The sequence below is a fragment of the Macaca thibetana genome, chromosome 14 (genome assembly GCF_024542745.1).
Source record: "Macaca thibetana thibetana isolate TM-01 chromosome 14, ASM2454274v1, whole genome shotgun sequence".
Lineage (NCBI taxonomy): Eukaryota > Metazoa > Chordata > Mammalia > Primates > Cercopithecidae > Macaca > Macaca thibetana.
The window spans coordinates 103,843,290-103,867,994 of NC_065591.1; the positions used below are offsets into that span (position 1 = coordinate 103,843,290).

Below are 24,705 nucleotides of genomic sequence, written 5' to 3' on the forward strand. Positions count from 1 at the left end.
CTAAAAATACAAAATTAGCTGGGCATGGTGGCACGTACCTGTAATCCCAGCACTCGGGAGGCTGAGGCAGGAGAATCACTTGAACCTGGGAGGTGGAGGTTGCAGTGAGTCGGGATCATGCCACTGCACTCCAGCCTGGGTGACAGTGAGACTCCATCCCCAAATAATAGTAAAAATTTATAAGTCCTTTCACTAATTACAATTATTCTTCCATTGCTTCTTCCAATTGTTAATTCATAAATTGTACATAATTGTAACAATATAATTGCCCTCCGCTTCATACTATTTCAAATAAGCCTTTTCATTTAATCTGGAAATTTTATATTTCTCAATTATATTGCTTACATACTATTCTGATAGGCAACTGTACCTGCTTAAACATTCCAACTTAAGTAGGCATGAAACAGTATATCTAATCTGTTTTACTTTTCCAAATTAATTGTTAGCAAGATTAGGATTTTTTTTTTTTTTAAGAGATGGTTGTCTCACTATGCTGCCCAGGCTGGTCTCAAACTTTTGGGCTCAAGCGATTCCCCAACCTCAGCCTCTCAAGTATTGCTGGGACTACAGGCATGCACCACCGCTCCTGGCTAAAATCTTGTTTTAAACAATTTTTTCCTCCAACAACTTCTTGTGTTCTTGGTGTTCTCTAACCATCTGTACACTGGGGAGGCGGTGATACACAGCATATGCTTCCTCCTTATTTAATGTCACCTTCAGTTCAGAAACGATATGTTTCCTATTTAAAAGACAACTTTACAAGAGAAGCGTACCTAACAAAACGTCTAGGTGACTTTTTGTTCATTGATTCCAAAGACACAATCAGCCCCCGCTATTTAGTGGATACTAAGCTGTGAGGCTACATGGAAGAACCACGCAGGCACTCTTCCTGCCTTCAACAGCTTACAGTTAAGTTTTGGTAGCAAACATTTGAAACATAACGAAGCTTTTGGTTACTTAAAAGAATTCTATGGTGTTAGGGGGTAACACAAACCTGTTTTGTAAACCTGTATCTTTATACAGGGAATATGCTTAATCTTGCTACAGTATACAGGAATGCGGGAATGTTTCTTCCTCTGGGCTGCCTTTCGTACCACCAGGTTGGATGGAACACCTGTTCACTCCACTTTCCACTTGGGCTACAAACCTGAAATGAAATCTTTGCAACCAGTACAGCCTGCGCGGGGCGGGGCCCAGTCCTTCCCCCTTCGGATGCGCAGAAGCAGAGGTCACCACGCTGGACCCCTCGATTTCCTCGCGGGCGGTTCCCGGCTCCTTCACCACCCCAGCGCTTCAAGACCCCCGCCCTTTGGCCTGAGGCTCCCACTGCCCTAGCCAGTTCCCGGGCTCACTTCCAGCTTTTCCAGAAAGCTTGGCCACGCCCCTCGGCCCAGACTCTCAGGCCACTCGGCCGCAATTAACCCTCGTCTCGGTGCCTTTTTAGGCCCCTCCCTCTCAGTCGTGCCCTTCCCATGTCTTAGGCCCCGTCTCACCCTTTCGGATGCCTCCCCTAGGACCCTACCACTTTCCACCCCTTTCCGTCTGTTATTTGTCCCCAACTTGCGCCCGCACAGGCCCCTCTGGAACGCCCCTGCCGCGTGAGTGCCCCTCGTCCCCGCTCAGGGGAGGAAAAGCCTGCGTGCCGCGCATTTCTGGCCTGGGGAGCGGGTGGAGTAAACCTGCGGGAACCATTTTACGACAACGTGCGGCTGTGCGGCGTGGCTGACGGCAAAGCCGCGCTGCTGTTGGAGAGGTCACTCCGGAGACGGCGTTGGTGTTGGGGTGTGGGGGGTTGGTGGCACTATGTGGCGCGTCTGTGCGCGACGGGCCCAGAATGTAGCCCCATGGGCGGGACTCGAGGCTCGGTGGACGGCCTTGCAGGAGGTACCCGGAACTCCACGAGTGTCCTCGCGATTTGGCCCGGCTCCGGCTCGTCGCAACAGCGCGACTACAGGGTATGGAGGGGTCCGGGCACTGTGCGGCTGGACCCCCAGCTCTGGGGCCACGCCGCGGAACCGCCTACTGCTGCAGCTTTTGGGGTCGCCCGGCCGCCGCTGTTACAGTCTTCCCCCGCATCAGAAGGTGAGCCCTAGACCCGCCCTTCTCGGATCCCCGTTGTCCTTCAGAGCTGACTGGATGCCTGCAGGATCCTCCTTGAGAGGCCTCATTGATCCTCCAACCGTTCCCAGTATCTGCTTTCGTCCTTTGTCCAGTAGTCAGTTTTGGCTCCTTAGCTTCCCTCTCATGATCTATTCCGTTGAAAGGGGAACTTCAAGACTGGGGCTGTATGCAATTATCTGCCGAGGTTCATGCTTTGTGAGACCCGTAGGACTGTGGAGCAGAAAGCCTGTCACTGGAAATTACTAACTTCTCATGGGCAGGAACTGCCTTGATATCCCTAGTTCCCAGTGTGTAATGGAACTGGATACACTTTGCATGAAATTGAATTGAATGAAATCTTAAGCCAGACTGAGAGTTAGGTAGCCCTTTAAAAATTTAATGTTTCTTCTTTTTCTCTTCCAGGTTCCATTGCCTTCTCTTTCCCCCACAATGCAGGCAGGCACCATAGCCCGTTGGGAAAAAAAAGAGGGGGACAAAATCAACGAAGGTGACCTAATTGCAGAAGTAAGTTGTTTTAAAATAACGGAGATGAGTTCGAAGAGACTGGCTTTGCCGAATTGACTGAACATTGACTTTCTGGATGTGTAGTTACCCCTTTGTTTAAGAAACTGAAGTGTTTTTCACAACTTGATGTTAGACAAGATTGGTTGGATAAGTTGTCAGCAGCTGGCCAAACTGATACTTAGCCAACGCGTTTCTAAAGTAATTTCTTCTTTCAAATCTGTCGTAGTGGCCTTATCGTCACATGAACTGTATCATTCTAGACACAGAGGCCAAGCTGGCCAACATGGTGAAACCCCGTCTCTGCTAAAAATACAAAAATCTGCTGGGCATGGCGGCCTCTGCCTGTAATCCTAGCTACTCGGTAGACTGAGGCAGGAGAATCGCTTGAACGTGGGACGGGGAGGTTGCAGTGAGCCGAGATTGCACCACTGCACTGCAGCCTTGGCGACAGAGTGAGACTCTCTGTCTCAAGAAAAAAAAAATTCTAGACACAAGCTAATAAACTACATACCGACAGTATAAAGCTGAGCTGCTGCTTTTTGTGTTAAAAGGTTGAAACTGATAAAGCCACTGTTGGATTTGAGAGCCTGGAGGAGTGTTATATGGCAAAGATACTTGTTGCTGAAGGTACCAGGGATGTTCCCATTGGAGCGATCATCTGTATCACAGTTGGCAAGTGAGTAGTGCACTCATAATTTATGGAACTTCATTGCTTGGTGGAGTATTTTACCCAGAATTGAGAATTAGGAGTTAAAGACTATTTTTTAAGACTACTTTTGTGAAAGTTGAATCTGCCCATTATATTTATGCATTCTTTCTCTTCCTTAGGCCTGAAGATATTGAGGCTTTTAAAAATTATACATTGGATTCCTCGCCAGCACCTACCCCACAGGCGGCCCCAGCACCAACCCCTGCTGCCACTGCTTCGCCACCTATACCTTCTGCTCAGGCTCCTGGTAGCTCATATCCCCCTCACATGCAGGTGAGGCTCAGCCTTTGAGTGTTTGCTCTAGGTGATTTATTACTTACTTTTTTTCATAGATGGCTACTACATCTTGGAAACTGACTTTAAATGTGGTTAGTTAGGTCTTGTCATTTGGGAGTATATAGAAATTTAAACATGAAGATTGACAACTTTTCTTCCTGGTTGTTCTTTCCAGTTATAAGAACTTGAACAGTTCCTGTAACCTTTCTCAGCCTCAGTGTAGTACACAGGGTAATTCGTGGCACTTTTCATTCAAGAACATTACATTACAGATTTTGAGGATGATTTTTACTAACATCTATTCCCTGTATAATTAGAGTTTATAGTAGGCTGTGTTAGTCTGTTTTACTCTGGCATAAAGAAATACTTAGGGCTGGGTAATTTGTAAAGAAAAAAAGGTTTATTTGGCTCATGGTTCTGCAGGCTGTACAAGAAGCACGGCGCCAGCATCTGTTTCTCTTGTGGCCTCAGGAAGCTTACAATCATGGTGGAAGGTGGAAGGGAAAGGGGAAGGGTGGTGTGTCACATAATGAGAGAGGGTGCAAGAGACAGAGGGGAGTGGGTACCAGGCTCTTCATAGCAATCAGATTTCCCCTTAACTCATTACCATGGGGCATGCACCAAGCCATTCATGAGGGATCCTCCTCCAACACCCAGACACCTCCCACCAGACCCCATCTCTAACACTGGGGATCATATTTTTTTTTTCCACGTAGAAAAAAACTTTATTTACACAATCTTGGATTCTGAATTTCCGATACTTCCAGGGTCTCTTGATCAAATGGGGCCGCAGCAGGTAGGGAAGCAAACACAGGGGCCAGTCCAGATTATCTTACTGAAGAACACCACCAAGAAGAAGGGAAGGCCTAATTCAGTTTTGGTCTGGACTACATCTCCTCGCACTTTGAGATCACCACAGGTAGCTTGGGCTTATTGTTAGGGCCTGTGGGAACATTCTCAATCTTTCTCATCACTAGAAGTCCATCGATGAGTTTTCCAAACATTATATGCTTCCCATCCAGCCAATCGCACTTAGAGCAGGTGATAAAGAACTGACAGCCGTTTGTACTGGAACCACTGTTTGCCACGGAAAGCAGGCCTGGAGCTGAGTGTCTTAAGTTTAAAATTTTTGTCTGCAAATGGCTCCACATAATTACTGGCGACTCCAATACCATCTCCAGTAACAAAATCTCCACCCTGAGTCATGAAATCCTTTATGACCCTGTGAAAAGTGCTTCCTTTTTATCCTATTGGAACCCCATCTTTTCTGAATTCTCTAGTGTAGAACTGCGCAAAGTTCTCGGCCATCTTAGGCACAACTCTGCAAAGAGCTTGATCTTTGTGCGGCCAACTTCCTGACTGCCATTGCTGACATCAAAGAACACCATGGGGTTAGCAGGGCTTGAATTTGCCACCACCCGTGGCTCCGACCGGGAAGCAGAAGTCAGGGATCGTATTTCAGCATGAGATTTGGAGGGGACAAACATCCAAGCTGTATCATAGGTGTCAAGTGCTGTCTGTTGAATGAAAGTCCCCAATTGGTGTTCTTTTGACATGTGGTGATCTATTTTCCAAGAGTAGGTGAAGTAATCCAGTAGTATTAATAAATGAGAAAACTGATAAAAATTAAGTGTAAGATACACTTAGGTAATAGCGTTGCAACAAAGTTGAAGGCAGTGAATGTAATCACTGTTGATTGTGCTAACTAAATCAGTTTCTAAGAAACTAAGTCAATTTATTAGGTATTAGGGTTATCTTCTGTATATTTGTGTGCTTTAGATGTTACAAGTGGATAAAAATCCAGCCATCCTTTTCTAAATAATTCTGACTAGCATTTCTCCTGAATCTAGTTTATTTGTAGAAATTTTTGTATAGGAATCATTTTCTTCTTTGGAAATAACGTTCTACTCCGTGGTTTGTTAGTAACAATCATTTAGGATTTTTGCCTGGTGTTCAGTTCACACATGTATTACATGCTGTTCGGCAGATTCTCTCTCATGATACAAGACTGACTTAATTTTCCTCTACTTTGTGCCTGTAGCTTTGTGTGCATGTGCTAGGGTTTTACCTTAATTATTCTTTAAGATACTGAATTGAATTCTGAATCTCTGATACTGTTCTTTAAGATCCTGTATAGAGATTATTGACTTCACTGTTGCTTTTTTTTTTTTTTTTTGAGCCTGTCACCCAGGCTGGAGTGCAGTGGCGCGATCTCAGCTCACTGCAAGCTCCGCCTCCCGGATTCACGCCATTCTCCTGCCTCAGCCTCCCAAGTAGCTGGGACTACAGGCGCCCGCCACCTCGCCCGGCAAGTTTTTTTGTATTTTTTAGTAGAGACGGGGTTTCATGGTGTTAGCCAGGATGGTCTCAATCTCCTGACCTCGTGATCCGCCCGTCTCGGCCTCCCAAAGTGCTGGGATTACAGGCTTGAGCCACCGCGCCCGGCTGACTTCACTGTTTCTTAAGAAGCAGATGGCCGGGCGCGGTGGCTCAAGCCTGTAATCCCAGCACTTTGGGAGGCCGAGACGGGCGGATCACGAGGTCAGGAGATCGAGACCATCCTGGGTAACACAGTGAAACCCCGTCTCTACTAAAAATACAAAAACTTAGCCGGGCGAGGTGGCAGGCGCCTGTAGTCCCAGCTACTCGGGAGGCTGAGGCAGGAGAATGGCGTGAACCCGGGAGGCGGAGCTTGCAGTGAGCTGAGATCCGGCCACTGCACTCCAGCCTGGGTGACAGAGCGAGACTCCGTCTCAAAAAAAAAAAAAAAGAAGCAGATGAAGATGGCAAATTCTGAACAAAAAAGGCACTTACAATTTTTTTTCTAAGGCTTGTCTTAATTTTTTCCCCTCTTTGGAAACATCTTCAATTGAAATTATTTTCCCCTCCGCATAATCCTGTTGCTAATCAGATACAGAAGACAAAGAGGATAGCAAATGAATCCAAATTCAGTGGACACACAAGCCATATAAATAGTAAAGCAATTTTAAATTTAGATAGGCATTCTGGTGTTTGGATTTTATTGGGGTGGAAATGGCTATTATAAAAACAGGGCTTTTTTTCCCCCTGGTTTTTTATTTTTATTTATTTATTTTTTTGAAACAGGGTCTCAGTCCATCACCTAGGCTGGAGTGCAGTGGTGCGATTTTGGCTCACTGCAACCTCTGCCTCCTGGGTGCAAGCGATTCTCCTGCCTCAGCCTCCCGAGTAGCTGGGAATACAGGCACACACCACCACGCCTGGCTGTTTTATTTTTTGAGACAGGATCTCACTCTTCACCCAGGCTGGAGCGCAGTGGTGCAATCTTAGCTCACTGCAGCCTTGACCTGGGCTCAAGCCATCCTCCCACCTCAGCCTCACAAGAAGCTGTGACTACAGGCACATGCCACCGTGCCCAGCTAATTTTTTTTTTTTTTTATATCGACGAGGTTACACCATGTTGCTCAGGCTGGTCGTGGACTCCTGGGCTCAAGTGATCCTCCTGCATCAGCCTACCAAAACGCTGAGATTGTAGGCATGAGCCATCATGCCTGGTCTTTCCTGTTTTTTTTTTTTTTTTTTGACACAGTCTTGCTCTGTCACCATGGCTGGAGTGTCGTGGCACGATCTCGGCTCACTTCTACCTCTGCGATTCTCATGCCCCAGCCTCCTCAGTAGCTGGGACTACAGGCAGGTGTTACCACGCCCAGCTAATTTTGGTATTTTTAGTAGAGGTGGGGTTTCGCCACGTTGGCCAGGCTGATCTTGAACTCCTGGCCTCAAGTGATCTGCCCCTCCCAAGTGATTCTTGGCCTCCCAAAGTGCTGGGATTACAGATGTGAGCAACTGTGCCTGGCCTCCTCTTTTATTTTTTAAAATGATCATTGCGCCACTGCACTCCAGGCTGGGCAACAGAGTAAGACTCCGTCTCAAAAAAAAAAAAATTATCAAATAAAATTCTATGTAAGAATTCTATGTATATATATTATATACAACAAGTTCTGAAATATGTATATATTGTGGAATGGCTAAATTGAGCTAATTTATATATGCATTACTTTACAGACTTATCTTTTAGGACACTTAAAAATCTACAAGATTGTAGGAATTTACAAGAATACAATATATTGTTATTAGCTGTTGTCACCAAAGAACAGTTTTTTTTGTTGTTGTTTGTTTTTAATATGGAATGCTTCATGAATTTGTTTGTTGTCCTTGCACAGGAGCCATGCTAATCTTTGTATCGTTCCAAGTTTAGTGTATGTGTTGCTGAAGCGAGCACAGAACAGTTCTTAATATTACATTTTTATCTTGGAAAGATATCTGGGAAGATTGGGACAAATGCAGTTTCCTGTGGGTAAAAAATAAGTAGATGCTAAGTCCAGAGCGCAGTAAAATTTTAACAGAATGGATTGGACCAAGGTCATTTTGTGAAAATGAAAATTTTCTTGGTTAAAAAAAAAAATGAAGTCTGGGTGCGGTGGCTCACGCCTATAATCCCAGCACTTTGGAAGGCCAGGGCGGGCAGATTACTTGAGGACAAGTGTTCCGAGACCAGCCTGGCCAATGTGGTAAAACCCCATCTCTACAAAAATACAAAAGTTAGTGGGCATGGTGGCACCTGCCTGTAATCCCAGCTACTTGGGAGGCTGAGGCAGGAGAATCACTTGAATCCAGGAGGTGGAGGTTGCAGTGAGCCAAGATTGTGCCGTTGCACTCCAGCCTGGGTGACAGAGTGAAACTCTGTCTCAAAATAAAAATAAATATAAAAATAAAAATAGATGAAAAGATGCTCCATACTTAGATATTGAGGAATTAATTTTGACTGTCTGAAAGAAATCTTTCCCATCTGCTTGTTGCATTTAACTTGGAGTGTGTGTCAGAGTATGGGTGAGAGTATAAGAGTATGGGTCAGAGTATGAGATTTGAAGGATGATTTACCTGGTGGGAAGCTATTGAGGTGCGAAGCTTTTGCCGTGATGAGTATTTGGATTATCATAGTCACCATCATTCTATGAAAACTATATAAACCTGCCAGACTGTTGTTATGTAGAAGTCGTCCTGGTATTAAGCAATAATATGTGTATGTTTCTACAGGTACTTCTTCCTGCCCTCTCTCCCACCATGACCATGGGCACAGTTCAGAGATGGGAAAAAAAAGTGGGTGAGAAGCTAAGTGAAGGAGACTTACTGGCAGAGATAGAGACTGACAAAGCCACTATAGGTGAGATTTCTTCAGCTCTTAATGGTTGAGGCACTGAGTTTCCCAATGAGGAAGAGGATTGCCATTCTTTCCTATAATGAGTGAGTGAGATAATATGAAAACTTTTTAATTCTTAGGATTCATTTTCTGGGACAGAATATTTTATTTCTATTTAGTTATATTTATTCTTAAGTTTTTATTTATTTGTTTATTTGCTTATTTTTGAGACAGGGTCTTAATCTGTTGCCCAGGCTGGAGTGCAGTGGCAAGATCATAGTTCACTATAGCCTCGAACTCCTGGGCTTATACCCAAACGATCCTCCTCCTTTAACCTCCCGAGTAGCTAGGACTACAGGCCTGAACCACCACACCCAGTTGATTTTTAAAATTTTTTGTAGAGTTGGGGTCTCACTTTGTTGCCCAGGGTGGTTTTGAACTCCTGGCTCAAGTGATCCTCCTGCCTTGGCCTCCCTAAGTGCTGGGACTCCAAGTGTGAGCCCATGTTCCTGGCTGAGAATAATTTATAACAAAAATAATATTTAGTCAGATTTGTCAGTTCCATCCTGCACTCATTGAATTAAAGGCAATAAATCTGTCAATTCACAGATTATTTTTAGGCCCAAGTTTGCTTCCTGGCCTTGTTATGTTACTAAGAAGCTATATCAGAACTGCTGCTGTCTAAACTAGGCAAGGGAATGCAAGAAGAAACAGGAGAAAATCACTTCCATGGCAGGATAATAGGAAAGAATTTAAGATGACTTTGAGGGAAAACTGAAACCAGGGTTGAGATTGTTTTCGTAGTTTGAGAATGACTGATAGAATGTACATGTGTTATATATATATATTCAGAGATGTCATATGTCCATATATCTCCTTCTTAATTCATTTTTAGACTAAAAAATAAAACCCATATAGACGGTCATATATTTATGATTTTTTAAATGGATATTTGTAGGTATTATGAATTTTTTCTCTATGCACCTTTTTTTTTTTTTTTTTTTTTTGGAGACAGAGTTTTGCTCTGTTACCCAGGCTTGGGTACAGTGGTGCAATCTTGGCTCACTGCAAGCTCTGCCTCCTGGGTTCAAGCAATTCTCCTGCCTCAGCCTCCCAAGTAGCTGGGACTACAGGCATGCACCATAACACCCAGCTAATTTTTTGCATTTTTAGTAGAAATGGGGTTTCACCATGTTGGCCAGGCTAGTCTCGAGCTCTTTGACCTCGGGTGATCTGCCTGCCTCGGCCTCCCAAACTGCTGAGATTACAGGCATAAGCCACCACACCCGGACACTCTGCTTCATAATCACCACTAAAGGAAAGTCTTTCCCAAAGATGTAATGGGAGGTACTGGGCATCCTCTGTTGTGGTTGTTTTCAGATTGTGTTCTTCAAATCCCATCATTCCTTGAAGGCACCTTGGGGCAAAGGGGAAATTAAAGAGCAAGACCTTATAATGCCCTGCCTCCCTCCCTTACTTCCAGTAGAGCAGTTCTTTTTTATCTTTTTGTATTTTGTGCTTCCCCATAAATTTTATTTGAAGAAAGGATTCTGTTTCTTAAAAACACAGAAACTTTGGAAACAATAGTTCTGCTTCACCATTTAACTTGAATACCAGTGTCACTGTAGAGACTGGTCACTAGAGAAGTGTTACCTTGGTTGATCTTTGAAGTCTGTTGTGGCCCAGGATCCTTTTCATTTTAAACATTTTATTTATTTTTGAGATGGAGTCTCACTCTGTTGTCCAGGCTGGAGTGCAGTGGTGCAATCTCAGCCTATCACAACCTCTGCCTCCCGGGTTCAAGCGATTCTCCTGCCTGAGCCTCCCGAGTAGCTGGGACTACAGGTGCGTGCCACCACGCCTGGCTAATTTTTGTATTTTTAGTAGAAATGGGGTTTCACTATGTTGGCCAGGCTGGTCTTGAACTTCTGACCTCGTGATATGCCTGCCTTGGCCTCCCAAAGTCCTGGGATTACAGACGTGAGCCACCACTGCTCCCAGCCTTTTTTTTTTTTTTCTTGAGACAATCTTGCTCTGTCGCCCGGGATGCAGGATGGAGTGCAATGGCATGATCTTGGCTCACTGCATTCTCTGCCTCCCGGGTTCAAGCAATTCTCCTGCCTCAGCTGCCCAAGTAGCTGGGATTACAGGCACCTGCCATCATGCCTGGCTAATTTTTTGTATTTTTAGCAGAGATGGGGTTTCACCATGTTGGCCAGCCTGGTCTTGAACTCTGACCTCAGATGATCCACCCACCTCGGCCTCCTAAAGTGCTGGAATAATAGGCGCGAGCCACCGTGCTCAGCCTTAAATATATATATGTATATATTTTCCTTTTTTTTGAGACGGAGTTTCACTCTTGTTGCCCAGGCTGCAGTGCAATGGCACGATCTCGGCTCACTGCAACCTCCACCTCCTGGGTTCAAGTGATTTTCTGGCCTCAGCCTCCCTAGCAGCTGGGATTACAGGCATGCGCCACCACGCCTGGCTAATTTTATATTTTTAATAGAGATGGGGTTTCTCCACATTGGTCAGGCTAGTCTTGAACTCCCAGCCCCAGGTGACCCACCCACCTTGACCTCCCAAAGTGCTGGGATTACAGGCGTGAGCCACTGCGCCTGGCCTAAAACATATTTTTTATTGAGTATTCTCAGTTGGGAAGTGGAAGGATTCATCAAAGAGAGGCACAACAGTACAGAAAGCCAATGGCTTCTTTTAGTTTTACTTTTGCAGTCCTAAATGAGTTCTTTGCAAGGAAGGCAGTAGTTGAATAAAATGTAAGTTGTCAACACCATAGAAATCCTAGTAAAGCTATAATTCTTCACATTGAAATATTTGGTATAATACCAAGTATAACCTCTTAGAAAAGTTCCAAAGATGCTTTTAGGGCTGAAATCCAACATTAATATCTAGGTTGGTAGCTCCCTTAATTTGGCACGTATGTGGTTCTTGTTTTTTTTGTTTGTTTGTTTTTTTGTATTTTTTTTTTGAGACGGAGTCTCGCTCTGTCGCCCAGGCTGGAGTGCAGTGGCCGGATCTCAGCTCACTGCAAGCTCCGCCTCCTGGGTTCACGCCATTCTCCTGCCTCAGCCTCCCAAGTAGCTGGGACTACAGGCGCCCGCCACCTCGCCCGGCTAGTTTTTTGTATTTTTTTTAGTAGAGACGGGGTTTCACCATGTTATCCAGGATGGTCTCGATCTCCTGACCTCGTGATCTGCCCGTCTCGGCCTCCCAAAGTGCTGGGATTACAGGCTTGAGCCACCGCGCCCGTGTGGTTCTTATCTTTAGCAGCATAGCTGACTTCCAACTCCATCTTACAGTCTTGTGAGTCTGCATGGGGGCTATCCTTGGAGATTTTTTAATAACTTTTAGAACTAACCACTATCTGTAATCTTTCATAGTTTTATTGAACACATATTTATTTATCATTTACTTTGGACCAGGTGCTATTTTGTACCAGGTCATATTATTTCAAAGAACTTGAAAAATATTAAATCCGTTTAAATGTATAAACATCCCTGTGAGATTGGCACTATTATTATCCCCATATTGTAGGTAAAGAAACCAAGACACAGAAGGTTAAATAGGTTGCAAAAAAGGTTATATAGCTAGCTTGAATGAGAAAAATCATTTTACTTAAAACTGTGCTATGAGTTTGGAGGGATAGTGGAATCTCTGAAGTCCCATAATGTTTTTTCTTTCTATTTAAGGTTTTGAAGTACAGGAAGAAGGTTATCTGGCAAAAATCCTGGTCCCTGAAGGCACAAGAGATGTCCCTCTAGGAACCCCACTCTGTATCATTGTAGAAAAAGAGGCAGATATATCAGCATTTGCTGACTATAGGCCAACTGAAGTAACAGATTTAAAACCACAAGCACCACCACCTACCCCACCCCCGGTAGGTATGCTTCTAGAATTCAGGAAACACTTAACCTTGTTTCTCTCTAAATTAAGGAGTTTTGATTAGATGATATCCTAGGTTCCTTCCACCTCCAAGATTCTATGACTAAGGAGGGAGATAGTTGATTAACCTTTGTGGAGACCTATAGTGTTTGTTGTACTGCATTGTTCACCTAATGGTCGATAGTTTGGGCCTTGTAGCTTGTTTTTTTTTCTGCCATCTAGAGTCCTGCTGAAAACAAAGCTGAGTGACATGCTCTCTTTCTGCTTTAGATGTAGATATCATGCTTGTGGAAAGTAAGGCTTCATTGCCCCAGCCCTTTTTTTTTTTTTTTTTAAAAGAGACAAGGTCTCACCCTGTCGCCAAGGCTGGAGTGCAGCGGTGCAGTCATAGCTCACTTCATTGCCCGTTTTTTATTAAATATACTGAATAATCTCTGTCACTTGAAATCCTGTTATTCACGTAGTAGGTCAAGCATATATTTCTGATACAGTGGAACCTTGACATGACTTCTTTTGCATAGAATTTATTATATCACAAAATACTTTATAATAAACTATAACATGAACTTGCATTAACTCCAACCAGAGATAACACTGACAGTGAAGCTTCTGCAGATGCTAGAATCGTGAGTTTAAGCTAGGTAAACATTTCTATAAGACAAAAGTTGATTTGTGACTACTCTACATTTGTGGGAAGCTGGCAAGTAGCATTGTTGTTGTATTTCTTTTTTTTGGTTTTGTTTTTTAATTGTTGTTGTTGAGACGGATTCTCACTCCATCGCCCAGGCTGGCTTGCAGTGGCGCGATCTTGGCTCACTGCAGCCTATACCTCCCGGGTTCAAGCCATTCTCCTGCTTCAGCCTCCTGAGTAGCTGGGATTACAGGCGCCAGCCACCATGCCTGGCTAATGTTTTTATTTTTAGTAGAGAAGGGGTTTCACCATGTTGGCCAGGCTGATCATGAACTTCTGACCTCAGGTGATCTGCCCACCTCAACCTCCCAAAGTGCTGGGATTACAGGTATAAGCCACCGTACCTGACTATATTTTTTAAGATACTTTTCAACATGGGGCCTTACAGCATAATTTTTGTATTTTGAAATTAGCTGGCTGGGTGTGGTGGCTCACGCTGGTAATCCCAGCACTTTGGGAGGCCGAGACGAATGGATCGGTTGAGGTCAGGAGTTTGAGACCAGCCTGGCCAACATGGTGAAACCCCATCTCTACTGAAAATACAAAAAATTAGCTGGTCATGGTGGTGCATGTCTGTAATCCCAGCTACTTGGGAGGCTGAGGCAGGAGAATTGCTTGAACCCAGGAGGCGGAGGTTGCAGTGAGCTGAGATTGCGCCACTGCACTCCAGCCTGGGTGACAGAGCAAGACTCTGTCTCAAAAAAATAAAGAAAGATGTTAGGATAATTAAAAATAAAAATTATGTTGGTGATGTAAAAGAATGCAAATAAAGAAGTGGTAAGAGATTAAAGTGAAGAAAGGCCATAGGATACTATACACTGATTGGCAATATTCAGTTCTGTGCTTCTTCATGTTGTTATGGAATAAAGTAACTTTGTTCTGTCTTTCACATAGATGTATATTGTTCTTGCTGTTCGTATTACTACATTATGTTGGTTAAACTGGAGAAAAGTACATTATGATCTTTGGAAAAAAGATGAAAGTTATTAATATTTAATTAAAATAGTTTTAATTTATTAATAAGATGTAAACTTTTAATCTTTCAGACCAATCTTTGAAGTGGTGAATTAAAACAATTTGTAATTTTTTTTTCAAAAGGTGGCCACTGTTCCTCCAACTCCTCAGCCTTTAGCTCCTACACCTTCAGCACCCTGCCCTGCTACTCCTGCTGGACCAAAGGGAAGGGTGTTTGTTAGCCCTCTTGCAAAGAAGTTGGCAGTAGAGAAAGGGATTGATCTTACACAAGTAAAAGGTAAATCTGTTTCTATGGAATAGAGTTATAAAGTTAAATTTAGTTGAATTTCCTCCTTAAGACTTGCAAGTATAACTATATATAGCCATACTTATAACTGGGATAGTAGGGACAACTGTTAATAATTACATCAGAAGGGAGAAATAGTTCTTTTGTTGCCACCACAGGGTAGGGAAACTTTTACTGAGCTTTATTTACTCTGCCTAGAATCTACCCATATACTTTAGATACCTTTTTTTTTCCCTCTTCTCTTCATGGAAACTACTTGTTTGAAAGTATATGTACTTGTTCAGCAAAATTGGGTTATGGGACTTGATTGTGTAATAAGAAACCTCTGTTAGTGCTAGGTTGACTGTAGTAATAAGCAAAGCAAAATAAAATTTGAAATTGGGGTGATTTGGAATGACTTAAAATGATAAACTTCATATAAAACAGAACTAGAGCTCCCTGAAGGCAAGGGAAAATGCCTTACTTGTCTGTCTGTCCCCAAAGAAAAAATATAGCTTTGTGATAAGAGCATGGGGCCTGGAATCAGACCACCTAGCGTTTCATCCTGGCTTTATAATTTTCTATGTAATCTGTTTTCCAGTGAATTACTTAAATTGTATGTCCTTATGTCAATTACTTTTCTAGCCATAAAACCGAGGTATTGTACATCATATAGATTGTGAGAGTTAAATGAGCTATAACAGGTGAAGTGCCTAGAACTGTTATCTAGCATATAAGTACTCAATACATGTTTGTTGTCATTCATATTGATATTATTGCCTGGCGCTTAAGTAAGTTTTTTTGAGTTAAACCTAAGCTAAAATTTAGTGTAGGATAACTAAGGTACTTATTTGGAAAAGGAGGGAAGTTATTATTCTTGGAACTTGGTTTGATGGCTAGTACTATGTGCCAGTCATTTAACTTACCATACTTAATGTACACAACACTTCTTGAAGTAAGAATTATCATTCCCTATTTTCTGGATAAGAAAACAGACTCTCAGACTCTTCAGGGTTCTTTTTTCCTGTTAAATAGTAAAGTTGCAGTGTGACTCTAGATTTGTTTAACTCTAAAGCCTGTTTCTTCACACTACCCTATCCTGCCTTCCATTCTGATGCTCTGCCATCTGTAATTACTAAAGAAAAATATGCTTATTTCCCCAGTTGTTTAGTTATGGGTGCTCAGTGGTGGTTATCCCCTATCTGCAATTTGCTGTCTTGTAGTTAGAAGGCAAGCCAATCCCAAGACACAAGAGTAGAATGTTGTAAAGTTTTTGGATTTTAGAGATTCTTATAATATTGGAAGACTCTTTTTTTTTCCATCTTAGTACCATTTCGGTAGTATATTCCTATTCTTTATGTATATATGATTAGAATCAGGGACAGCAGTGTAAGTTGGAATAACTTTTAAAGGGAGAAAGGACTGGGTTAATAATTATATCTAAAGAATTTAGACAAGCAAAGAAGGACCATTTATTAGATATTAAGCAATACTGGTTACCTTACTAAAGATATAAGTGGAAAATCCCTTAGGCATGAGCTGAGGAGGAGTGTTAAGAAAAAAAAGAAGGAGGCCGGGCGCGGTGGCTCATGCCTGTAATCCCAGCACTTTGGGAGGCCGAGGCGGGCGGATCACAAGGTCAGGAGATCGAGACCACGGTGAAACCCCGTCTCTACTAAAAATACAAAAAATTAGCCGGGCGCGGTTGTGGGTGCCTGTAGTCCCAGCTACTCGGGAGGCTGAGGCAGGAGAATGGCGTGAACCCGGGAGGCGGAGCTTGCAGTGAGCCGAGATCGCGCCACTGCACTCCAGCCTGGGCGACAGAGCGAGACTCCGTCCCAAAAAAAAAAAAAAAAAAAGAAAAAAAAGAAGGAAAGAAAATCCCACTATTCTTACTATGCAGGCAGAGTTAGGTGGTAAATACCATCGAATACTATCTACGCATCAGACACTCATTCATCAGATGGATAAGATTTCAGTTTCAGTTGCTTATATGACTAACAGTAAAGAATTAAATGAACAGAAAGGGAGTATAGCATAGTGGTTAAAAGTGTGAGCTGTGTAGCTGGAATGCTTGGGTGTGAACCTCAGCTCCTTATACTAGCTGTGTGACCTTTTGTGTCGGTTTCTATATAAGTACAGTAGGTTTAATGGTTGTGAGGTTTAAATAAGTTAACCAGTGCCTGTACAGAGAAAGCATGTCTAGGTATTAGCTATAATGATAATATTTTTGTTAATAAGATGATTTAAGTGCTAAGAAAGAAAGAAACTCAGTGATATACTAGTGAGTGAAAGGGTGGATGGATATTTGTGCAGTCATGACTACTTTTAGACAGGGTGGTTGGGAGATCTTTTTGATGAGGTGACATTTGATTTGATCTGAAAGATAAGAAGGAGGCGGTTTCAGTCAACCATGTGAAGAACTGGGGAAAGATCATTTTAGATAGAGAGACTAGCTGTACACAGTCCGAAATGGGAAAGAGTTTAGCATGTCTGAGGAACATAAAAGAGGCCAGTGTTGGCCGGGCGTGGTGGCTCACGCCTATAATCCCAGCACTTTGGGAGGCCGAGGCGGGCGGATCATAAGGTCGGGAGATGGAGACCATCCTGGCTAATACGGTGAAACCCCGTCTCTACTAAAAATACAAAAAAAATTAGCCGGGCACAGTGGCAGGCACCTGTGGTCCCAGCTACTTGGGAGGCTGAGGCAGGAGAATGGCGTGAACCCTGGAGGCCGAGCTTGCAGTGAGCTGAGATCGTGCCACTGCACTCCAGCCTGTGCGACAGAGTGAGACTCCATCTCAAATGAAAAAAAAAAACCAGAGGCCAGTGTTAATGAAACATAATGAGCAAAGGGTCTAGTAGGAGATGAGATTGGAAAAAAACAGGGATGAGAACATACATGATCTTATAGATTATGGTAAAGAGTTTGAATTTTATTTAAAGTACTTGAGGAAGCCATTGAAAAATTTAAGCAAGGAAGTGAAATAAAATGATTGTGTTTTAAAAAGATCATTTTGGTTGCTCTATGGCAATGGATGAAACATTTATCTAGTTTATGTTTGACAAAATCCCTACTTTTTTTACCTATAGCCCAGTGTTCTTCCCTTTATACCATATTACTGTATGATGGCCTGTTGTGCCACCCAAGAGAGATAGGGAAAAGGGTTTAAAAGGTTTCAACTAACGCCTGAGTCAGGAAATTCTTGTGGGTGGCAGAAGCTTAGCATAAGGCAGGCGGTACTATGGATTTCCTCCTCTTGAGGGGCTGTGGTGTCTAGATCAGCCTTGGTTGTAAGGGGAGGTTATGGTTTCTGTCTTTTGTAAAGGAGAGAAATCCAACAGGGATACTACTACCTCTGTTCTAGAGCTCCTGGTGAGAATAATTACAATCCTAGCCAACTCAGTTTTTGTAATGAAGGAAAGGACTTGGGAAGAACTACACACAACGAGAGTCCTTTTTAAAGTCTGTCTTGGGGGAAGATGAATCAATTTGACCAAATTTTTTCCTAGAAGTGGGCCAGTGTAAAAGGTATTATATAATAATAACTAAATTCTGAATCTCCTTAGAATTAAAGGTCAAGATTATCTACTTGGGTCCAAAATTAAACCTAAGAGGCTGTAGGTGGGAGGAAGGAGGAAATTGAATATAAGTAAAATTAAACCTACTGAGAGAACTTTGAAGATCCTTCCTCATGTGTGACATTGCACCTTTTCCCTTCATTTCCTTTAACCTAGGCCAGTTTAGAGCCTTGGCTACTGTGAAAAAGCTATGAATTATAGAGACCACATAAGGAATGAATGATTCTAAAGATGAGATAATCGCATATAAGAGTTATTCATGCTATTTTGGGTTGAAAAAATTGACTTGATTTGCCAAAACAATTATTGTTATACCTGTAAATTCTGTACAAAAGGAATTCTTTATGGTCACATAAATCCAGAACCCAAATGAGATCTATGATCTATTTCATGGCTCAGGAATGTTTTTTTGGAGCTAACCAGGAGGAGGCAGTTAATTTCCCTTTTGGAGATATAAACGGTGCTCGGCATTATCTTCATGCCAGCATTTCCCAATTTAAAAGTAAGGAAGATGAAAAAAATTAAGTACAACTTGGATAAAACTCTAAAAGAGAAATACATAAAGGAATATTTGCAATAGTTAAAAAGAAAAGACCCACTCCAGATCACACACTGGTACTCTGTGTGGATTAAAATTAATAGTTGACAAAAGCTGGTATTCATAGGGAGAACCTTAAGGGGTAGGGTTAAGGCTGTGATCCTTTCAGAATGTTTTTGGTAGTAAACCCTTAGGCGCTTGCAGTTTAGGATCACAGTGTTGATCTCCTTGGGGAACCAATGGTACGCCGTCATGTATGTGATATTTATGTCTCTTACAGGGACAGGACCAGATGGTAGAATCACCAAGAAGGATATTGACTCTTTTGTGCCTAGTAAAGCTGCTCCTGTGAGTTATGTGTAGCTCTTACTTTTTTTGCAGTTAGTCTCTGCAGCCTGTTAGACTATTTCATACATTATTTATGAATGAAATAGCTCAACCAAGACTGTTTTCTTCTAACTTCAGTGGTTTAATAATACAGTCATCCCTCAGTACCCATAAGAGGTTGGTTCCAGGAGCCCCCTTGTATACCAAAATTCACAAATACCTAAGTCTCTTATATAAAATAGTGTAGTATTTGTATATAACTTACCCACATCCTCTCAAATACTTTAAATCATCTCTAGATTACTTATAATATTAAATACAAGGTAAATGTGTAAATAGTTGTATTTTATTGCTTAGGAAATAATAACAAGGACAAAAAGTCTGTACTTGTGCAGTACAGATGTAACCATCTTTTTTTTCCTGGAATATTTTTGATTTGCCTTTGGTTGAATCCAGTGATGCAGAACTTATAGATATGGAGGGCCAAGTGTATTTAGATATTTGTGTGCTATCATTTATACACAAGATCAAAGATGATATACTACCTTGACACATATTCCACATTATGTTTTGAGCTAGTTAATCAGTTTTTGCTTTGAAAAAAAAGATTTGTTCTTTTTTTCTGTTTCAAAATATTTTAAAGTACAGTTGAATGAGTTGTTTTTGGTGTTTGGTTTTTTTGTATGTTTGTTTTTGAGACAGTCTCACTGTCGCCCAGGCTGGAGTGCAGTGGCACTATCTTAGCTCATTGCAACCTCTGCCTCCTGGATTCAGGCGATTCTCGTGACTCAGCCTCCCAAGTAGCTGGGACTACAGGTGCATGCCACCACACCTGGCTAATTTTGGTATGTTTAGTACAGACAGGGTTTCGCCATATTGGCCAGGCTGGTCACGAACTCCTGGCCTCAAGTAAACCATCGTGTCCAGCCCCCATCCCCATTTTTTAACGTTGTTTAGGTTAATGGATTAACTTGTTTATATTTATTTATTATTCCTTGTGATTTAAGAATGCTTCGGTTGCTTTTCTTGAACATAATTTTGCAAAAACAAAATTATTTTGACATAAACTGGTCATTGAACATACTCTGACACAAAGAAAAATGACATTTAAAATATGATTTCAGAATTCTAAGTAAAAAAATTAAAACTCTTAAAACAAGCAGAAGTCTCTTGCTCGCTGGGGACAGAAATAGCTATTGTATAAAGCTTAGTTTTTAGACTGGCCATGGTGGCTCATGCTTGTAAACCCAGCACTTTGGGAAGCTAAGGTGAGTGGATCACTTGAGCCCAGGCGTTTGAGACTAGTCAGGGCAACATGGCTAATTTCCATCTCTACTAAAAATACAAAAAAATTAGCTGGGCATGGTGGCATGCACCTGTATTCCCAGTTACTCTAGGGGCTGAGATGTGAGGACTGCTTGAGCCCAGGAGGTTGAGGCTGCAGTGAACCATGATTGAGCCACTGCATTCCAGCCTGGGTGACAGAGCAAGACCCTGTCTCCAAAAAAAAAACTGCATAGTCACTGGCAGTCTTTCCCAGGTACTTATGCTAAGATTGAGCCATAGTTACTGAGAACTTTTTCTTTCCTCCCATAGGCTCCAGCAGCTGTTGTGCCTCCCACAGGTCCTGGAATGGCACCAGTTCCTACAGGTGTCTTCACAGATATCCCAATTAGCAACATTCGTCGGGTAAGAGAATTACCATCATCTGGAATCAGCTATTAGGGGCATCTTTACTCTAGTTGTTTAGTTGCTTCCATAGTTTTAACACATTAACAGAGGCTTTTTAAGTTGGGAATATTAGACGATTACTTTAAGGGAAGTTTTGGCCAGCTGAATACTTGAATCCATTTGTTCTATTAGAAGGGCCAGGTGCAGTGGCTCACGCCTGTAATCCCAGCATTTTGGAAGGCCGAGGCGGGTGGAACACAAGGTCTGAACTTCAAGACCAACCTGGCCAACATAGTGAAACCCCGTCTCTACTAAAAATACAAAAATTAGCTGGGCATGGTGGCGCATGCCTGTAGTCCCAGCTACTCGGGAGGCTGAGGCAGGAGAATTGCTTGAACCTGGGAAGTGGAGGTTGTGGTGAGCCGAGATCACACCACCGCACTCCAGCCTAGGCAGCAGAGCGAGACTCCATCTCAAAAAAAAAAAAAAAAACAACCTAGGAGGTGTTATATTATGGTGGAGTCCTCCGTCTTTCAATTATAATAATGCTTGAGGTAAGTATTACCAGAGAGTAAGGTGAAGAGACAAACAGAGCCCTGAATTAGTTAAGGTCTTAACTCAAGATGATTTTTTTAAAATCTCTTTGGTTTCAGGTTATTGCACAGCGATTAATGCAATCAAAGCAAACCATACCTCATTATTACCTTTCTATAGATGTAAATATGGGAGAAGTTTTGTTGGTACGGAAAGAACTTAATAAGGTAAAAGGTCTGAAAATTCCAACTTTCTAAGTTACAAAAATTTTGTCTTTCCCCACCAAACATTTATATTTTTGTCCATATATTTTGTTACAGTATGCCAGCTGGTGTTTACTTTCTTGATCTTGTCCTTTGAAGCACAAGATTTTAAATATTGGTTATGTCCACTTTATTTTTTTCTTCTGTGCTTTTGGTATTATATCTAAGAAACTATTACCTAGTCTAAGGTCATAAAGATTTACACTTATGTTTCCTTGTAACAGTTTTATAGTTTTAGTTCTTACATAGGTCTTTGCTGTATTTTGAGTTAATTTTTTGTAGGTAGTGTGAGATAGGAATCTAACTTCATTGTTTTGCATGTGGACATTTATTCTTTCATCCCAGCACCATCTTTCCCCATCGAATTATCTTGGTTTCCTTGTCAAAATTAATCATATATGTGAGAATTTTATTTCCAGATTTTTTTTTTTTTGATCTTGTTATTTTTTGTTTTGTTTTGTTTTATTATACTTTAAATTCTGGGGTACATGTGCAGAACGTGCAGGTTTGTTCCATAGGTATACACGTGCCATGGTGGTTTGCTGCACCCATCAGCCCGTCATCTACATCAGGTATTTCTGCTAATGCTATCCCTCCCCTAACCCCTCGTCCCCCTGTATATAGGTCCTGGTGTGTGGTGTTTCTCTCCCTGTGTCCATGTGTTCTCATTGTTCAACTCGCACTTACAGTGAGAACATGCGGTGTTTGGTTTTCTGTTCCTGTGTTAGTTTGCTGAGAATGATGGTTTCCAGCTTCATCCATGTCCCTGTAAAGGACATGAACTCATCCTTTTTTAATGGCTGCATAGTATTCCATGGTGTATATGTGCCACATTTTCTTTATCCAGCATATCATTGGTGGGCATTTGGGTTGGTTCCAAGTCTTCGTTATTGTGAACAGTGCTGCAGTAAACATACGTGTACATGTGTCTTTATAGTCGAATAATTTATAATCCTTTGAGTCTATACCCAGTAATGGGATTTCTGGGTCAAATGGTATTTCTGGTTTAGATGCTTGAGGAATCGCCACACTGCCTTCCACAATGGTTGAACTAATTTACACTCCTACCAACAGTGTAAAAGCGCTCCTATTTCTCCACATTCTCTCCAGCATCTGTTGTTTCCTGATGTTTTAATGATCGCCATTCTGACTGGTGTGAGATGGTATTTCATTGTGGTTTTGATTTGCATTTCTCTAATGACCAGTGATGATGAGCTTTTTTTCATATGTTTGTTGGCCGCATAAATGTCTTTTTTTGAGAAGTGTCTGTTCATATCCTTTGCCCACTTTTTGATGGGGTCGTTTGTTTTTTTCTTGTAAATTTGTTTAAGTTCCTCGTAGATTCTGGATATTAGCCCTTTGTCAGATGGATAGATTGCAAAAATTGTCTCCCATTCTGTAGGTTGCCTGTTCACTCTGATGATAGTATATTTTGCTGTGCAGAACCTCTTTAGTTTAATTCGACCCATTTGTCAATTTTGGCTTTTGTTGCCATTGCTTTTGGTGTTTTAGTCATGAAGTCTTTGCCAATGTCTGTGTCCTAAATGGTATGGCCTAGGTTTTCTTCTAGGGTTTTTATGGTTTTAGGTCTTACATTTAAGTCTAATCCATCTTGAGTTAATTTTTGTATAAGGTGTAAGGAAGGGGTCCAGTTTCAGTTTTCTACATATGGCTAGCCAGTTTTCCCAACACCGTTTATTAAATAGGGAATCCTTTACCCATTTCTTGTTTTTGTAGGTTTGTCAAAAATCAGATGGTTGTAGATGTGTGGCGATATGTCTGAGGCCTCTGTTCTTCTGTTCTGTTCCATTGGTCTATATATCTGTTTTGGTGCCAGTACCATGCTGTTTTTGTTACTGTAGCCTTGTATTGTAGTTTGAAGTCAGGTAGCATGATGCCTCCAGCTTTGTTCTTTTTGCTTAGGATTGTCTTGGTTATATGGACCCTTTTTTGGTTCCATATGAAATTTAAAGTAGTTTTTTTCTAATTCTGTGAAGAAAGTAAATGGTTGCTTGATGAGGATAGCAATGAATTTATAAATTACTTTGGGCAGTATGGCCATTTTCATGATATTGGTTCTTCTTATCTGTGAGCATGGAATGTTTGTCCATTTGTTTTTGTGTTCTCTCATTTCCTTGAGCAGTGGTTTGTAGTTCTTGAAGAGGTCCTTCACATCCCTTGTAAGTTGTATTCCTAGGTTTCTGGTTTCTTTCACCCCAGCACCATCTTTCCCCATCGAATTATCTTGGTATCCTTGTCAAAATTAATTCCAGGTATTCTGTTCTCTTTGTAGCAATTGTGAATGGGAGTTCACTCATGATTTGGCTGTTTGTCTGTTGGTGTATAGCAGTGCTTGTGATTTTTGCACACTGATTTTGTGTCCTGAGACTGCTGAAGTTGCTTATTAGCTCAAGGAGATTTTGGGCTGAGATGATGGAGTTTTCTAACTATACAATCATGTCATCTACAGAGACAATTTGACTTCCTCTCTTTCAATTTGAATACTCTTTATTTCTTTCTCTTGCCTGATTGCCCTGGCCAGAACTTCCAATACTGTGTTGAATAGGAGTGGTGAGGGGGAGAGCATCTTTGTCTTGTGCCGATTTTTGAGACTGAGTCTCACTCTGCCCAGACTGGGGTGCAGTGGCGTGATCTTGGCTCACTGCAACCTCCGCCTTCCAGGTTCAAGCAATTCTCGTGCCTCAGCCTCCCAAGTAGCTGGGATTACAGGCATGAGCCACCATGCCTGGCTAATTTTTGTACTTTTAGTAGAGACAGGATTTCACCATGTTGGCCGGGTTGGTCTCGAACTCCTGACCTCAAGTGATCTACCCACCTCGGCCTCCCAAAGTTTGGGATTACAGCCATGAGCCACTGTGCCTATTTCCAGATTCTTAATTCCATTCCATTAATCTCTGTATACCCTTATGCCAGTACCATAGTCTTGATTACTTTAGCTTTGTAATAAGTTGTAAAATCAGGAAATGTGGGCCAGGCACGGTGGCTCAAGCCTGTAATCCCAGCACTTTGGGAGGCCGAGACGGGCGGATCACGAGGTCAGGAGATCAAGACCATCCTGGCTAACACGGTGAAACCCCATCTCTACTAAAAAATACAAAAAAAAAACTAGCCGGGCGAGGTGGCGGGCGCCTGTAGTCCCAGCTACT

At 42.1% G+C, this 24,705-nt stretch overlaps 1 protein-coding gene, 1 non-coding gene and 1 pseudogene across 4 annotated transcripts in view; 1 reads left to right on the top strand and 2 right to left on the bottom strand.

The window, feature by feature from the left end:
- Positions 1 to 778: 778 nt before the first annotated feature.
- DLAT (dihydrolipoamide S-acetyltransferase) overlaps positions 779 to 24,705 on the top strand; it is a 40,964-nt gene continuing 17,037 nt past the window's right edge. Inside the window, exons 1-10 of one of the 3 annotated variants that reach the window (XM_050757711.1) lie at positions 779 to 2,082; positions 2,524 to 2,625; positions 3,177 to 3,301; positions 3,454 to 3,607; positions 8,687 to 8,813; positions 12,500 to 12,687; positions 14,482 to 14,635; positions 19,024 to 19,091; positions 20,667 to 20,759; positions 21,395 to 21,502. In XM_050757711.1, the coding sequence (XP_050613668.1) occupies positions 1,804 to 2,082; positions 2,524 to 2,625; positions 3,177 to 3,301; positions 3,454 to 3,607; positions 8,687 to 8,813; positions 12,500 to 12,687; positions 14,482 to 14,635; positions 19,024 to 19,091; positions 20,667 to 20,759; positions 21,395 to 21,502 (1,398 nt within the window). In that variant the 5' untranslated portion in view covers positions 779 to 1,803. The remainder of the gene's footprint in view (positions 2,083 to 2,523; positions 2,626 to 3,176; positions 3,302 to 3,453; positions 3,608 to 8,686; positions 8,814 to 12,499; positions 12,688 to 14,481; positions 14,636 to 19,023; positions 19,092 to 20,666; positions 20,760 to 21,394; positions 21,503 to 24,705) is intronic. The other 2 variants (XM_050757713.1, XM_050757714.1) reach the window with 2 other exon arrangements.
- On the bottom strand, positions 4,498 to 5,015 carry LOC126935809 (peptidyl-prolyl cis-trans isomerase H-like; annotated as a pseudogene).
- Positions 7,768 to 7,871, bottom strand: LOC126936664 (U6 spliceosomal RNA). Its single transcript, XR_007719493.1, has one exon. It is a non-coding gene; the product is annotated as a U6 spliceosomal RNA (small nuclear RNA).